This window comes from Drosophila kikkawai, chromosome X, assembly GCF_030179895.1.
Source record: "Drosophila kikkawai strain 14028-0561.14 chromosome X, DkikHiC1v2, whole genome shotgun sequence".
NCBI lineage: Eukaryota > Metazoa > Arthropoda > Insecta > Diptera > Drosophilidae > Drosophila > Drosophila kikkawai.
The window spans coordinates 21,484,666-21,501,396 of record NC_091733.1 but is presented as its reverse complement, the minus strand read 5'-3'; the positions used below and the strand labels follow the sequence as shown (position 1 = coordinate 21,501,396).

At 40.0% G+C, this 16,731-nt stretch overlaps 3 protein-coding genes across 3 annotated transcripts in view; 2 read left to right on the top strand and 1 right to left on the bottom strand.

Moving 5' to 3' along the window:
- The first annotated feature begins 5,600 nt into the window (after window positions 1-5,600).
- Window positions 5,601-11,684, top strand: LOC108079923 (Mucin related 11Da). Its single transcript, XM_041775054.2, has 7 exons — window positions 5,601-5,828; window positions 5,912-7,527; window positions 7,585-7,890; window positions 8,581-8,603; window positions 8,686-8,960; window positions 9,028-9,186; window positions 9,401-11,684. The coding sequence occupies exons 1-7, from the start codon at window positions 5,606-5,608 to the stop codon at window positions 11,662-11,664; spliced, it is 4,866 nt and encodes a 1,621-aa protein (XP_041630988.2). The 5' UTR covers window positions 5,601-5,605; the 3' UTR covers window positions 11,665-11,684.
- A 134-nt stretch (window positions 11,685-11,818) lies between these two features.
- Window positions 11,819-12,515, bottom strand: LOC108079934 (uncharacterized). Its single transcript, XM_017174469.3, has 2 exons — window positions 12,378-12,515; window positions 11,819-12,321 (listed from the first exon to the last, which is right to left on the bottom strand). Exons 1-2 carry the CDS (start codon window positions 12,396-12,398, stop codon window positions 11,851-11,853), a joined length of 492 nt encoding a protein of 163 aa, XP_017029958.1. The 5' UTR covers window positions 12,399-12,515; the 3' UTR covers window positions 11,819-11,850.
- Window positions 12,516-14,260: 1,745 nt separating this feature from the next.
- Window positions 14,261-16,731, top strand: part of chas (chascon) — a 31,273-nt gene continuing 28,802 nt past the window's right edge. Inside the window, exon 1 of the mRNA XM_017174519.3 lies at window positions 14,261-14,434. The gene's annotated coding sequence lies outside the window, so the exon portion shown is untranslated. The remainder of the gene's footprint in view (window positions 14,435-16,731) is intronic.

Genomic DNA, 16,731 nt, shown 5'->3' with positions numbered 1-16,731 from the left:
ATCTACCTGAACTTGCCCGGCGATAATGCCTCTATCTCCTCCGGAAGCCAAAGCTCCAGGCGTACACAACACAATTAATGCAAAATTTATAGATGGCAAATTGTGGCAGGTTTTTCACTTAGCCGACAGCCCTCTGTGTTGCCTCCAATATTCATAGATTTCCTATTAATTAGCCACCTGTCGATTAATCAAGATTAAGCCTATTTAATTACCTCAGGTGAAATAATCGACTTGTTTTTATAAATAGCTCTCGGGTGGAGATATTTTTATGCGTAAAGCCATTTGTAATTAATTAATTATATATTTTCATCATTATTAAACAACTCCATTGAAGGGTATTTTGTTAAGAGTATCATCATAGCAAATATACAATAATTGATAAATTTAAAAATTTTAATGGAAAAACAATGAAGGTGCAGACGGTTTTCGCTTGCTAGAAAAAATAAATAGAACCTTGAGTTATTTTGCGTTTTAAATGGAGTATTAAAGAGGTTAATTGTATGATTTTGGGGTGTTTTTAGAAGGCTTAGGATTCTTTCATTAACAAAATAAATAATAAAAATTTTAAGAAATTTTAAAACTTATTAATTAGCAATTAACTATAACATTTATTAAGCTCTACTTGATATTGATTTTAATTTGTAATAATATAAATAATTATAATCTTTGCTTTAGGTGTTTTAAAAAGACTTATAATTCCCTTAATTAACAAAATAAATAATAAACATTTAAATAAAATTCAAAACGTATAATATATCAATTAATTAGAATATTTTTTATGCTCTATTCAATATTAATTTCAATTAATAACAATAGAAATAATTACAATGCATATTTAAATGTATTTTTTTATGGTTATTTTTCGTTTGACACTTGTGATGGCAAAAATGTTCTGACAATCCGCGGTAATATTAGCCGGCAATTGTTTATTCGCTTCAACGAATATTGGTTATTAATGGCTGGCGACATGGGACAACCCACCAGCAATCCAGCATTACAATATTTTTTTAAAATGTCCAAGGCTAATGGCCATTGAATATGTTTGCAAAATTAATCAAAAGCGCCGCTGACAGCTCAGGGAGCGTCGCCAGGAAAATAAATTAAAAATACATAAAGCGCTCAATTACGAAATTTGGTACATTTAATTTGGTACATTTGTGCAGGCACAAAGACCAGAAGAAACCCAGAAAAAAAAGAACGGAAAGAAAAAATATGAACGAGAAATGGCAACAGCAACACCCGGCAGCAATAGAAGCAGTCTACACAGGGAAAAATAAAGGTTTTTTATTTAGAAAATGTAATATGTTTCGTAATTTAGAAATTGTAATTTAGAAATTAAAAACCCCTAAAAATAATAATAATAAATAATTCCCAACGACAAAATATGTCTTTGAAAAATACTGCCCAAAAGTATTCTATACTATCTTTCTATCCAAGCCCAGAAATATATCATAGCATACTTTTAGGCACAAATTTAAATTATTTAAAATCCATTAAAATACAACATGCTCCTCTCAAAACTCCATTTATAAATTTCTATATTAATAAAATAATTTTTATGTTTTTTTAGGCACGTTTCTACTAGTAAACCTTATCGAGTGGGCACTGTATTTAGATCTAGGAACATTTTTGAGCTTGTTTTAATCTTTGGACCAGTCTAAACTGGACAATGGACAACAGCAGTCACTGAAATGGAATCCAATTTCCATGTATACTTTTTTCGCTGTCATTTCCTCTTTGTTTTCCGCAGTTTTCCTTTTACTTTTTGGTGTCTACTGTTCCGGGGGTCGGCATAAAAATTTAATATGCGCCCCAAAGTCGGCTGCAATAAAATGCTTAACTTACTGTAGTGCCGCAAGTAACTTCAATGTGAATCATAAACCATGATCCAAGGTCTCTCCCCTCAGTCCAAATTATGTTGTAAAAGTGCCGAAAAACAAGCAAATGGCACGACACTTGAGATCCCATTTCCCCGCACATTTTTCTCAACCAAAAACAAAAACAACAAAAAAAAAAGCAGAAAACAGAGAACAAACAGAGGACACTCGCCGCCTCATTAGTCGAAGCGGTCACTCTAAGAGCCAATGGTTTTTCGGGGCTTTTCATGGGGTTTTCCGCTGGATAGAGGGATGTTTTCCAAAGCACCATATAGGCAACATCAGAACAAAAGCAAAGCCATATGCAAACTGGTTTACGGGACTCGCTTTTCCCCACTTAAAATCAGTCATAATTTATTTCCGGGCTTATCGGATGACAACTCCAAAGAGGAATTCCAAATTGTTGAGAAACTTAGGAGGGCAATAAAGCCTCTTTAAAGTGAGTATTTTGTTTACCACAAAATGGAGCAATTGAAATTAATTGAAAATTACATGCTTAAAAGAAAGGAATTTTTTTTAATTTGTTAATTAATTATTTATAAATGTAAATATTTATTTAAAACATTTATTGAAAGGTATATTTTTAGAAGAATTTATTTCCCGAATGAGTTAACAAATTTTGTACTATTTTGTTTTTTGTTTAATTTATAAAAATTCCAAAAATTCTGAAAAATTCTAAAAAACTCTACAAAAATATGCTACAAAATTCTACAAAATTCTACAAAATTCTACAAAATTCTACAACATTCTACAAAATTCTACAAAATTTCTACAAATTTCTACAAAATTTAGGAGACATATTTATACAGATTATTATTCTTAGGATACTAAAATTAAATAAATTGGAGTCAGTCAAGGAACCCTTAAAAATTCTTCTTCTCTCCTATACTATTCCTTAACCATTAAATTATGAATTCCTCTTTTCGTTGCATTTCCCTGTCTGTTATTTTCAGAAAATTGCCATTTTAACTTTTGTCCTCTGCAGTGGCTGGGCATTAGGTAAGTGAAACACAGCAGTTTACGTTTCGGCGGTTCATGGCGCGACACTTGTAAGCCCTTTAATGAGAACCTGTCATCGGTGTATTTGCGGTCACAGTCGTTGCCGTTGTTGGGTGTCAGTTGTCGACTTGTCATGCTCTCAAAGTGCTCCCTGTTTTCCCACCCCCTCAACCCATTTCCCTTTCCGCTTTCCACTGTTTTCCACTTGCTACCATTTAGCGCCCTTTGAACCTTCGGAAGTCCCGCGATTATTTGCGTGTGTTTGTTTGGAGCAGTGTAAACATGACCACTAACTAATGAGCTGTTCCCACTGATACCCAGATCTTTTGGGGTTTAGAGGGGGAGAGGATACCAAAGATATATTGTAGTAGAGAGTCTTAAGGGGTTTAGGAATAATGAGAAATCATTATTTAAAATGTACAAACTGCATGGGGGATTAAAAAAAAATGTTATGCATTTATTTTAGAGCTTCAAAAACTGTAAATATAACAATTTTTAATAAGAAACAAACCCTTACTGCTTAATGTTCAGTTAGGGAAGGGAGCAACTCAAGCTCGTTTGCTCTTTAAACTCTTTCAACGTCTGCTTAACAAATGCAAATACATACGTCTTGAAGTGAGCGGGGAAATTGAGTGGGAACAGTGGGGGAAATGGCGCGGCGATGTCGAACATAAGTCAGGCCACACATACACTTAAAGCACACTTTGGGGCTGCTCTGCTCGCTGGCTCATTTGTCTTTGGCCGTGTTGCAATTGTTTCGTTACACAATCGCCAGTCTTTGCGGCAAATATTGTATTGGGGTCTTAGCCTTAAGCCGGCTGTAACTGTAACATATGCCATCAGGATGCGCTGGCGACAGGACACACACACACGTAGCCGTTTGCAAGACATGCTGAGGCTGCTAATTGAATCAGAAACCGCAGCATGAAATCAACTACAAGGCACAAACAACCGCAGCCCACGCGGCGTATACGCAATGTGAAATTGGAAAAGGGACTGGCTATATTTTAGAGCCTTGTGGAGTGTGTCTGTGTGAGTGGACAGCGAAAGGATTGACCAGATTGATAAATCCCCCCAGGACGACCGTCTGATGATGATGCCGTTGACAGCGAAAACGGGAAAAAGGAAATGAGAAATATACGAGGAAAATCGCTTCGATATGTGCGGCATAAAAAGCAAGGCATACATTTATGCGCTGCCTGAATAAATCATTCGCTTGCATTGACCCCCTCTCTTCCTTTGCCTCTCTCGTGTGTGTTTATTTTGGATTTCTGTGTCTCATTTTCCCCCCCTGAAAATCTCCCCAAAAAAACATACGAATATCTTGTCCTTAAGTAAACAAAACCAAAAGCCACGCACAGCGGAAGCGGAATGGCGCCTGCAATTATGTCTAATTTAATGAACTCTGTTTACCTCAGCTGCGGGTGGCACTGACAGCCGGCCATATGCCCAATATCCGCTATATATATATTCGTTTTATTGGATCAAAGTTCACCTTCGATGGAGCGGAAGCCAAAAAAACAAATTAAAGCCGACAAAAGCGAAACGAAACGATCACTCTTTTGCGAAAACCGACAACAAACTAGAATACCCCGAGTCTGCCGACGACTCGACCGTTCGCCACAGCAACCGGTTGGCAAGTGAAGTGCGTTTCCTAAATGGCGCAAAACGACGAAGCGAGGAAACGAGCCAGGAAGCCTCGTAACTTTGCAGGATTCAAAATATAGGCAAGCAGTGCGCTACTAATGCCGGACTGCTTGACACACTGCTTAGCAAAACTGTTATACAGGTCAACACTGAGCAAGATTTTTGATTTATGTTAATATTATAAAAATTAGTTTGTATACCTTTGCAGTTTTCAATATATTACATATTTTTATTTTTCGTTTGACTTTTTTCGCTAAATTTATCGATTGTTTCTCAATTCAGAAAGCTGTTCGGAAAACGAGGCTTTAATTTAGACATTTGCAGTAAAAATTCATCGACTTGGAAGAAGGATTAACTTTATTTTTCCCCATTTATTGTTAGAAAAAATTCTTTTCGCCATCTTTCGGAATTTTGCAGAGCCTTAACTATCCAGGTTTTAAACCAGCTAAGCAGGGCAAAGCATTTAAAATCAATTTAATTCATAATTCATTAATTTTTGGCCATTTTAAAATGCCTAATGTTACATCCAGTCAGACCAGAAAGCATAATCCCATGATCTATCCATCCCTTGGAATTTGTGAAATAATAGCAAAATATTTCTATAATAATATAGAAAAAAAAATTAAATTGCAAATGCACTGCTTTTAGCTTCTAATAAGCAGTGTGTCCGGGTATAACAGTCCACATTGCCGAGCATCACAAGCAGTGCGGTCAGTCATTTGAACCTTAAAGATTTCTGTTGAATTTTTGTTGTACTTTTTCTTTGTACACCCAAGTGCGATCGGGGGCTCAATTGCACGACGGCCCATATCTGGGGTGAACAACGGAGACACCAAACCCGAGACAGAGCTGCTGTTCTGGGTTATGTTTGCTTAGGTTCTTCTTTATGTTCCCTTCCCCGGCCAACTTACAATGGAAACGGAGGTCAAGCACGTATATATAATATAATTCCGATAGCCGGACGCCGTCTGTGGGCTTCCGAATATCCATTGTTGTGACGCTCGACGGATTTGGCCTTAGCTTCAGTATAAATACTTTGCCAAGGGCGCGAAGAAGTCATCAGTTGGATGCCGGAAATCATCATGTGGAGACTACTGGCCAGCCTTTGCCTGCTCCTGCCGGCCCTCGTGTCACCCCAGGATCACCCTAGCTACCCACGTCCCCCGATGTGGACCGAACATGGCTATAATGTCGGCCCTTGTGGTCCCAGGGTTTGTGGCAACAATGGGCACACTTATCGCGATTTTGAAAGCTTTTGCGCCCTCAACGATTACAATTTAAGGATGATTTTAAGCAGACAAAAAGGTAAAAAAATATATAAATAAAAATATAATCATCACAAATATATTTTTGATAATTTATCATTCATATTATTCGTGGCTTTGCAGAATTCAAGCTGACTGACACCATTTATTGCCACCCACCGCCACCTCCGCCTTCGCCCAGGCCCAGCAATGTGGGCTACTATTACAATAGCAACTACAGAAGCTTGCTGCTATCCCAGTCACCCCTTTCGACCTACTCCTCGTACCGTCCCAGGCCCTGTATTCATCCCGAGCACACTCCTTACATTGGACCCTACGGTGCTGTTCCGCCTCCAGAGCCTTATCAACAACCGGAGATTCCCAGCCTCGACTCAGTGCTGCCCTATCCGTTTTGGACCTTCCATCGACCTGCGCCGCCAACACGGCCGCCAGTTAGCTATCGGCAACCGTACTGGTATTATCCGACAAGAGGTCCGCCACCGACAATACGACCCTGCCATCCTGAAGATGCAAGGACGACCGCCAAGCCTTACGCCACAAGTAGGAGTACCACAACTTCTACCACGACAACTACTACTACTCCAGCTACTACGACAACGACAACTCCAGCTACTACGACAACTCCAGCTACTACAACAACGACAACAGAAGCCACTACAACAACATCAACGGAACCTTCTACATCAACATCCACAGAAGCTTCTACATCAACATCCACGGAATCTTCTACTTCAACATCCACAGAAGCAACTACATCATCATCCACAGAAACTTCTACAACAACATCCACAGAAGCAACTACATCAACATCCACAGAAACTTCTACAACAACATCAACGGAACCTTCTACATCAACATCCACAGAAGCTTCTACATCAACATCCACAGAAGCTTCTACATCAACATCCACAGAAGCAACTACATCAACATCCACCGAAACTTCTACAACAACATCAACGGAACCTTCCACATCAACATCCACAGAAGCTTCTACATCAACAGCCACTGAAGCTTCTACATCAACAACCACAGAAGCAACTACATCAACATCCACCGAAGCTTCTACCTCAACATCCACAGAAGCTTCCACTTCAACATCCACAGAGGCGTCTACATCAACATCCACAGAAGCTTTTACATCAACAACAACAGAAGCTTCTACATCAACATCCACAGAAGCTTCTACCTCAACATCCACAGAGGCTTCTACAACAACAACCACAGAAGCATCTACATCAACGTCCACAGAGGATTCTACATCAACATCTACTGAAGATTCTACATCAACATCCACTGAAGATTCTACATCGACATCCACGGAAGATTCTGCATCAACATCCACTGAAGATTCTGCATCAACATCCACTGAAGATTCAATATCAACATCCACGGAAGACTCTGCATCAACATCCACTGAAGATTCTATATCAACTTCCACGGAAGATTCTACATCAACATCCACAGAAGAGTCCACGTCAACATCCACAGAGGCATCTACATCTACATCAACATCCACAGAAGCTTCCACTTCAACATCCACCGAAGCTTCTACGTCAACTACCAGAGAAGCATCTACATCAACATCCACAGAAGCTTCCACTTCAACATCCACCGAATCTTCTACATCAACATCCACTGAAGCTTCGACAACAACCTCAACTTCAACCACAACAACCGAGGCTGTCACAACCACCGCTGCTGCTGCTGCTAGAGCTGCTGCCGCCCCTACTGCTACTGCTGTACGTCTTTAATTATGTTAATTATTTTCTAAAAATAATCAACACATATTCTTACAGGCCAATGCGGTTACGATTGAGGTCACAGATGCGAATGGCCAAATTCGGCGAATTGCGCTAGCCGGCGTGGTGACGGATACAGAAACGGGAGAGCCAAGCTGTTCGCCTGTGACCGATATTCTGGTGACCACTGGATCGACGGTTGTGCTCCAGTTCTCCGGCTGCATTCTGGAAGAGGGTTCCTTAAAGAGCACTAGGATTACAGCGAGCACTGCAGCTACCACAACTTCAGCCGCACCCAAAAACATGGATGGATATGGCACGAATAAGAGTCCGTACTATCAGTGGTACGGATCCTCCGTCCATGTCCTCCAATATTAACTGCCAAGACTACAATTCATAAAGCCTGATGTTTATAATATATTTTTTTATTAAATTTAGTTTTAACAGTTAACAGTTGCATATGTTGGAAATTTGGTCTAAAAATAAATTTACAAAAAAAAGATTATACAAAATATAAAAAAACTGGTGACCTATATGCGTCAAAGTCCAGAACTGCAATGAGTGCATCATAAGAAAAGTGCCAGTGCTAAATGGAAATTCTCCTCCTCCTAGTGTGAATCGAACACGTTTCGGTTAATAAAAATAAAAGTAAATAAGCAGGCAGCCGAGAAGAGTTAGACAAATCGGAGTCTCTGGTATTATGTCATTAGAAACGTGATCTGTGATGCCACCAAGTGCTGCATCTAAACAGAATGGTATATTTATATACATTTAAGTTAAAATCAATATCAAGTTCAAGTTCAAATTGAAGCCACCCAAAAATATTGTATACCGATAAGCCACTGACTCAGGTTTTTCGAAGAATTGCAACTCGCAGACGATTTTCTCATGACTCAAGGTTAAGTCAAGCCACTGCGATATCAGCAATTCGTATATATATATATATATATAATATACATTTCATAATGAAGTGCAAGAAGCGGCGTCTGGGTCAGCAATTGATAGGAATTATGGGGCAATATTCACACCATAATATAACTATGATCCAAACAGGGGCCGCGACACGTACGCAAAATGTCAATGGTATGAGCACACCTCGGGAATAGGATCATGGCTAACTGTAATGCGGTATAAAAGCTGAACTGGATCGGGGTCAAGGCATAGTCGGTCTCGCATCGTTCTCAATATGACAGCCAGTCTTTCGCTCGGATTTGCATTCGCATTTGTGGTCGCAGTTCAGGGATGGGACTATGGATTGGATCATTACCAACCAGCGCCGTACTACCATGGTGAGCAAGGTCAGCAGTACGAGCTGTCGACGTGTCCTCCCTCGGGTCCTGAAGGACTCGTTTGTGCTGGAATCCCCGGCTCGGAACCCTTTACCTTTCCCAATGCCTGCGAGGTGGCTCGCTTTCGTGCTGTCACTGGCAAGGGTAAGTCATTACAAGTCCTTCGATCTAGTCCTTTCCGAAAGCTCATTCCCATTCGTTATCGCCGCAGACTGGCAGATCATCCACGAGGGCAGGTGCGACAACCTGGAAGTGTGCCCGGGTCACTGCCGGAATCAGTACAGTCCCGTCTGCGGCAAGTTCAAGGACGAGAGGCGCAACTTCAACAGCGAGTGCGAACTGCAGCTGGTCAAGTGCCGCACAGGAGACCGTGAGTATTTCACATGAATTTCTTAAATCAATAATATAAATAATAGAAAACTGGAGTAGATTTTTTGAAATTCAGTAACGTCGCGTGTAAAATGTAGCACGTTCTAGTCTAGTATTCATTCACTACAAAACAAACTATACTGTAAACCGATTAAGAACTGGAATGTTTTGAAATTTATACAAAAACCGAAGTTTAATGTTCTTTTCTTTTGCAGCATGGAGGAAGCAGCACGATGGTCCCTGCGAGAGCAGATATCCCGCTGGCCAATCGCTTCGCGTTCGTAACTACAATCCCTATGCATTTAATCCATACCCATCGCACCAGGGATACTCTGGATCGCTGGGTTCTTATGGATCTTATGGATCTCAGGGAACTTATGAACCTCAGAGATCTTATGAGTCTCAGGGAGCTTATGGATCTCAGGGAGCCTATGCATCACAGGGATCTTATGGTTCTCATAAAAGCTATCAAGGCCCATATGATTCTCAGAGATCTTTTGTACCCTATGGACCTTACAGTCCATTCGCAATCTCATCTCAATCTCAGCCATCATTTGTTTCACCTCCGCCTCCATACAAGGCTCCCGTTTACTATCCCTATGAGATAACCTGGGAAAACCTACCCACGGAATTGGGTGTTCATGGCAAATCGTATGAGAATCTGCCCACCGAGTACCCAGCACCGGGATCCAAGGCAGATTCCTATGAGAAAAAGCCCGCGGATTATGCTACAACCTCTAAGCCATATGAGAAGCCCGCCTATGAGAAGCCCGTCACATATGATAGCCCCACATCCGATAAGCCCACCTATGAGAAGCCCGCCTATGAGAAGCCCGTCACATATGATAGCCCCACATCCGATAAGCCCACCTATGAGAAGCCCACATACGAGAAGCCCGTCACATATGATAGCCCCACATCCGATAAGCCCGTCTATAACTCTACCTCAACGAGTACGACATCCACGACTTCCACGACTTCTACGACTTCCACTACAACCACTAGTACCACGGAGAAGACCACTACAGCTCCCACCACCACACCGCAACCAGACCCCGATGCCACCACTCAGGCCTCAGATCTTCGACAGAACATAAAGATCAATGCGGTGGTCGAGGCGCCAGTAAATAAATCCACTAATGAGTCCCTTACGACAGCTTCCCCGACCGAAGCTCCAGTTACCGTAAAGGCTGCTCCTTTGACAAAATACGCAACAACTGCCACTCCACAGCATGCAACAACTACGCCCAGGACGACATTTGAAAAAGTAATTAGGATAAATGCGGTGCAGGAGAAGAGTAATTCCACAACGATTCCAACTACAACAATTCCAACTACAACGATTCCAACTACAACGACTAAGTCACCAAAGATCTATCCAGCCTACGGTTATCAAACCAAAACTTCCTATAAATCCTCCCCCGTTTATACTACAACAGAACAGGTGACGGAGACCACGGAGCCATCTTTCGACAAACTCATCAAAATAAATGCAGTCAAGGACACAAATAATAGTACCACCGTAGAACCAACCACAGAAGAACCAACCACAGAAGGATCAAGCACCGAAGAATCAAGCACAGAAGAATCAAGCACCGAAGAGCCAACGACTTACAGTTCGTATCCTACGTCTTACAATTCCTATTCAAGCTATGAGAAACAATCTTCCTATAAGAGCTCCTATACTACTTATAATGCCCCGTCTACCTATAATAAGTCCACAGTATACACAACAACTGAGAAACCAAAGGTTACGGAAACAACCAAAGCTTCTCTCGAAAAAGTCATTAAAATAAATGCTGTCAAGGAGACAAATAATAGTACCACCGTAGAACCAACCACAGAAGAACCAACCACAGAAGAATCAAGCACCGAAGAATCAACGACTTATAATTCCTATCCTACGTCCTATAAGGCCTATAATACCTATTCGAGCTATCCCACTTATAAAGCCCCGTCTTCCTATAAAACAACAACAACTGAGAGTCCAAAGGTCACAGAGACAACCCAGCCAGCTTTCGAGAAAATCATTAAAATAAATGCGGCTGAAGAGGATAAACCAAAAGAACCGACAACTTCCACTGAAGGACCAACGACAACTTCCACTGAAGAACCAACGACAACTTCCACCGAGGAACCCACAACAACCTCAACTGAAGAGCCAACGACTTACTACCCTTCGTATCCAACCTATCAGGCTCCATCTACCAATGGAACCTATACAGCCTATCAGGAATCATCTTACAACAGTAGCTCGGCAGGTTACAAATCGCAGGATACTTATGAGGAAAAGAAACCAACCTACCCAGTCTATACCGGGGATTCCCCTGTCATCGTAAAAACAATCAATGGCAGTACATATACGAAGATGTATGTGGAGGTACCCGGGAAAACGGGAGCCAAAAAGTTCAGCCTGGAGACCTCCTCCGGCGACAGCAAGAGTCAACTGCAGCAAGTCTACTTCTTGACCTTCAACTAAGCCCCAATAGTTATTGTTTGTTGTTTTTGATTTAAATTTTAATTTAATATTGTACATAAGATCGAAATAATAGCAAATGTTGTATCTAAAACTTGTAAGTGTTGTATAAACGTAAATGTATATTATGGAAAGTGTAAGAGTTTAAAGAACAAAATAGATTATTGTTGCTTTTGAAATTCCCTTGACTTAAAGTATGGCGGCGATTGTGCTTGTGGTCAGCATGTAGCGCTGCTTAGTGGAGTCGTTGATGCTGACAGCCAAGTTGTATAGATTAATGTCTTTGATCATCGAATGTGTTCCAATGTGGTGGGCCAGTTTCAAGGGCGGCATTACCCTTACCTTCCTGAAACGACGCTGTCTCGCACGCATTGCCACATCCATTCTCTCCTTGCGACGGCGATGCAATTCAATCAGGATCTTCATGTTCCTCTCAAAGCGCTCCATAGCCCTCTTTACCTTCGCGGTCACGTACTTCAAGGCCCATGTGACACTGGGGCTCATCAGGACGTACAAACCATTATCATCCTTCTGGAAGGGTACCTTCAAAATCTCGGTAAAGTTGATGGCGCCGTTGGTCTCCGCCAGGGACTCGTTCGCCATGCATTTGGGGTCCCGAGTGGCCCAGACCCCGGCGCATAGAAAGCACATAATGATGAGCTGCGGTCAAGTTCACATAAAGATTGCAGCTGATAAAGGCTAGTGATTGTACTTACCATTAAAATTGGAGCCTTCATTTTTCACAGTCTCTTTTCTTTTTATTTTATAATTTTTTTATTTGTTCTTATTTGCTGCCGACAAGACAACAGTTATCAAGAAGAAAATTGAAAACTGAAAAACTGTCAAGAGCCAGCCAAGACCTACTTTTCTAATGGGAAAAAGCTGACCTTCCAAAAAGGCAGGCAACTCTGACGATGACTCTTTTTTAATATAATTTTCTAAATTATTTAGAACATGTTGTCAATTTACACCCTTAGAGTACGCTTAAATTTAGTTTTAAACTTCTTTATAAATAAGTGCCTTACCTTTTTCTTAAACATATAAATTTTGCCCAAAATTTTATTTTACAAACTTCGCCGTGCCGAAGTTAGCTCTCTTTCTCTGGTTTAAATCATAATCTTAAATTCGTTTATTTAATTTCATAATTTAAGTTTAATCCTTAACCCTAATACTATACATTTATTTCAATTTTAAACCCCTTAGCATACATAGGAGTCATCCAATGTAGAATGATTTCAAAACATTTAGCAAGATCGATGGCCAAATTTCTTGCCGTGCACCAATTGCAGTGGCTCGATTCTTTTTCCCGATCACGTAGCGCGTGCCATTGACAGCAGCCATTACTTCCTAGTTCCGTTCCCAGTTCCCTTTCCGCACCACTTACCAAAACACCTTACTGCCCCGCCGCCCACCGGAAGGGGTTATCTCTCTCTCTATCTGCCTCTCTCTCTCTCTCTCTCTCTCTCTCTCAGCTTTGGGAAGTTTCGATTCCCGCGGTTCTGCGAAATGTTATGAGACAGCTTCAAAACACACAGAAATAAACATTCTAGCGCGGTGACTGTTGGTCTGAGTAGGTGTGTTCGGCTCTCCCGATCTCTGACCTAGTTTATGCGTCCTGTTTGCTGTATTTTTGAATACGTAAATTAAATTTAAGAGCTACAGGAGAGTTGCCACAGCTCGCACTAAAGTAATAATTTCAGGGATTCTTTAATACTAAATCTAAGCTAACACAGCTTTCTCTCAGATATTAGTTTTCACAGACTCTTAAGCCAGCATTACTTTATGAAAATGAAGTCATGAGTTGGGCAACGCATAAGCGCTGGCTCAAAAGCTCTCCCACTCCCACTCGGTCGGCCTCTCTCCCTCTCGCTCTGGCTTTGTCTAACCGCCAACGCTTTTGAGCCGGCCAACATTCCAATATCGGGTTGGAATGGATCGGGTCTACGTCTAACCTTCAGGCAACTCGAGCCAAATATTGTCGCGCACACAGTCGGGCTTAGAATTTCCGGGGGAGACAATGATAGCTGGATACCCTTTAATTACCAAATATATAATATAACTTATATCATTAACTGTTATAGTTTTATTAGCTGCCTTGTTTATTTACTTAATTTTGGAAAAACAATTAATGAAATATTTTTTTTAAACTTCAGTGTAATGTAATTTTCCTATAATGTTGTTTTTTTTAATAGCTGCTAAAGCTAAACAATAATTTTAATCGAATTTTTTGCCTTTGGTAGTGTATTCCAAGTTCTTCCCATCTCGTGTTGTCCCGCTCTGCCACACTCATCGATGGCGCTCCATTGGGGCCGCGTTCGATTTGCCCGCTCTCATTTGGGGCTCTCTCTTCAGCTCTCTCGCTCTCTGTTTGCAAAGTCGGACTTGAATGAATTTAGCCCCAAGTGGCCAGCAGATGGACCGACCGCAAAATGGAAAATGCCGATAGCGAGAGCAATGGAGTGGAAGTGGAAGTGGGAGGGGGATAGTGGGGATAGCACAGGCGTAAGAGCGAGCGCGAGAGAACGGCTATTGCCAATTTGAGCTAAAGCAAAAAGCCAAAGCCAAAACCAAACAGAAACAACAGGCCCGAATGAATAACAAACGGCAAAAGGTATGCCAATACAGCAGGTAGATCAGTTGTGAATCTGGCAACAAACCATTTGGCTGGGGCTGCTGCTCCAAAACAAAAATTACAAAAAACACAAACAAAACGCGCTTCGTCCTCTCTTCGAGTCCTCCTCCTCTCTCTATGCGGTGCGGTCCAGATGCTTGTGTGAGTGGCTGTGTGCATATTGCATTGTGTTTATTGTTTTTGTGGTTTTACGGGAGAACAACATCGGAAATATCCAATCCGCCCGTGGTGGTGTCAAATCAAAGTCCGCCAATCACCGCAGCAATCGTTTATCGATAATACCAATACAAAAGGACACCTGCACGCGCTCCAATTTTCAAGGATACGATATTCACGTTCGATAACAACAAAAGCGCGCGTTCCGGCTGCCTTTAAGCGGTCAATCTGGCGCCCTATTGGCCTTTTTTAAAACATCTGTTTGCCCAGCTGCCCATGTGTATTTATTTGTTGGCTAATTGGTCAACTCCCCACCTTCCCCCACCGCTACCCACACATCACTCCATCTCCCTTACTCTTCGATCTCTCGAGCTTGGCCTGTTTGTTTTTGTTATTTTTAGTGTGTTTTTGTTTTTGTTTGTGGCGATTTTTTAATGTTTTTGTTAAGTGATCTTCGGTGATGACCAGTGTTAAGTGCCCCCGAAAAAACAGATCATTTTGAAAATCGACTTTTGAATGGATTCTTAACAGCTTTCTATGGCAAAAATGCGATGACATTCAATTAGTCAAAATAAAAATATGCTTCTTGTTATTTTAATGGAAAGATTTAAAGTTTCCTAAAAAAAATATATGTTTTAAGATAAATTCACTTAAAATTATATTTGATTTATAAAAAATGCAGTAAAAAATGAACTAAAACTTGAAAAGGAAAAAGGTTTAAGGTGTTTTTATGCAATAAACCGATCGATTTATATCTATATTTTAAATTACAAATTTAAATACAACATTCCAAGACGATATTGTATAAAGAAAGTTATGATTTATGATCAAATCAGTTAAACAAAATCCCTGTAAGCCATTCCTCTTTTTTTCTGTGTGCCCAAGTGACCTTGCGTGGCATCCTCATCGCGAGTTAAGATCAAAGTAGAACACATCCGTATAAGTGTGAGTACGTGATAAAGTTTATACGATTTATATGCATATATAGGCAACGTACGTGGGCTGGACAAATCTGAACGAATCAGAATCGAATACAGCGAATCGATTCAAATGGAATGCAATCGAATCAAGTCGAATCCAACGACTTAAAGCAGACCGATGACGATGGTTCTGTTAGCCCTGTTTAGCAAGTAATCACAGTATATAGTATCTAAATAGATTTCCTTATCTCAAAATATGCTTAGGAAAAGCACTTGACATGGTAATGAAACTGACAATTATCATACCAGAAACTTGTAAAGTATTTCAAAGTAAACTATCACAGATCCTTAAAAAATTTAACATAAAATAATACGTTTTTCAAATGAAACATAATTTGTTACATTATTTAGATTCCTAATCCTTTCCTTCAGTTAACTCCATGATGATTTATATATATTTTTAAGTAGTTCATTCACAAATCATTGCCATCCGCCAGAGCTAATCGATTTACCAAATAATTAATAGATTTCTTATGAGAGAGAGCTAACAAATTTAGCAATTAATACGCGTTTATTAGCTTGCCAATTGATTCATTCACCTATCCACCGCCTATCTATCAGTTTTACTCAATGAAATCGAATCGAGTTCACTTCATTCAAGGAGAGGATCGTGTTAGGAATGTTGCACTGTGGTTACAAACACGACAAACCGACAAACTTCCAATACAGAGGCAAAGCCAGCGAATCTCAGACCGACTTCGAGCCAAGCTCAGACAGATCATGGTTCTATAATGTGTACGGGGAATATACTAACAATATTACTGGCTTTGGGACCGTGTGGGCCGAAGAAAGAAAGAAAACAGCAACAAGAATAAGTTGAGTTAAGTTAAAGTCGCGCAAATAACTCGCTCATTTCGTCATTTTGAGCAGCTATCAATATTTGATATATGTCCAAATACACAGGCATACAAACGACAGGTATGTTTATGTGTAATATGTACGTATGCAAATTGATTTCAAGATCCTACACTTGAGGAAATAAATGTTGAAAGATGTAAATGTTGTAGGTAAATTTTTTTTTTTTTACATAAAATTAGAGGGGAACAATTTTGATTGAATATATTAAATATATATAATTGAGTTTCATTTGATGTAATCAGTTTTTTTAGCAGTATAAGCTTTCCTATAAATTAAATTGTTGTTGTATTTAAAAAACTTAATTATTTAAATATATAAATCCTTATAAAATTGTAATTTTCCAATAATTATATTAAAAAATACTCATTTTAAATTTATACATATAAAAATTTGATCATATTATAATTACAACTTTATGTTTTACATCTTTAATCAATAAAAAAC

Bases quoted from the DNA above. Each gene is read 5' to 3' on its own strand.
- LOC108079923 (XM_041775054.2), top strand. From the start codon at position 5,606: ATGTGGAGACTACTGGCCAGCCTTTGCCTGCTCCTGCCGGCCCTCGTG. The intron at 7,528-7,584 runs GTACGTCTTTAA...ATATTCTTACAG, and splicing joins CCGCCCCTACTGCTACTGCT to GCCAATGCGGTTACGATTGA. The intron at 7,891-8,580 runs GTCCTCCAATAT...TGATCCAAACAG, and splicing joins GGTACGGATCCTCCGTCCAT to GGGCCGCGACACGTACGCAA.
- LOC108079934 (XM_017174469.3), bottom strand. From the start codon at position 12,398: ATGAAGGCTCCAATTTTAATG. The intron at 12,322-12,377 runs GTAAGTACAATC...ACTTGACCGCAG, and splicing joins TGAAGGCTCCAATTTTAATG to CTCATCATTATGTGCTTTCT.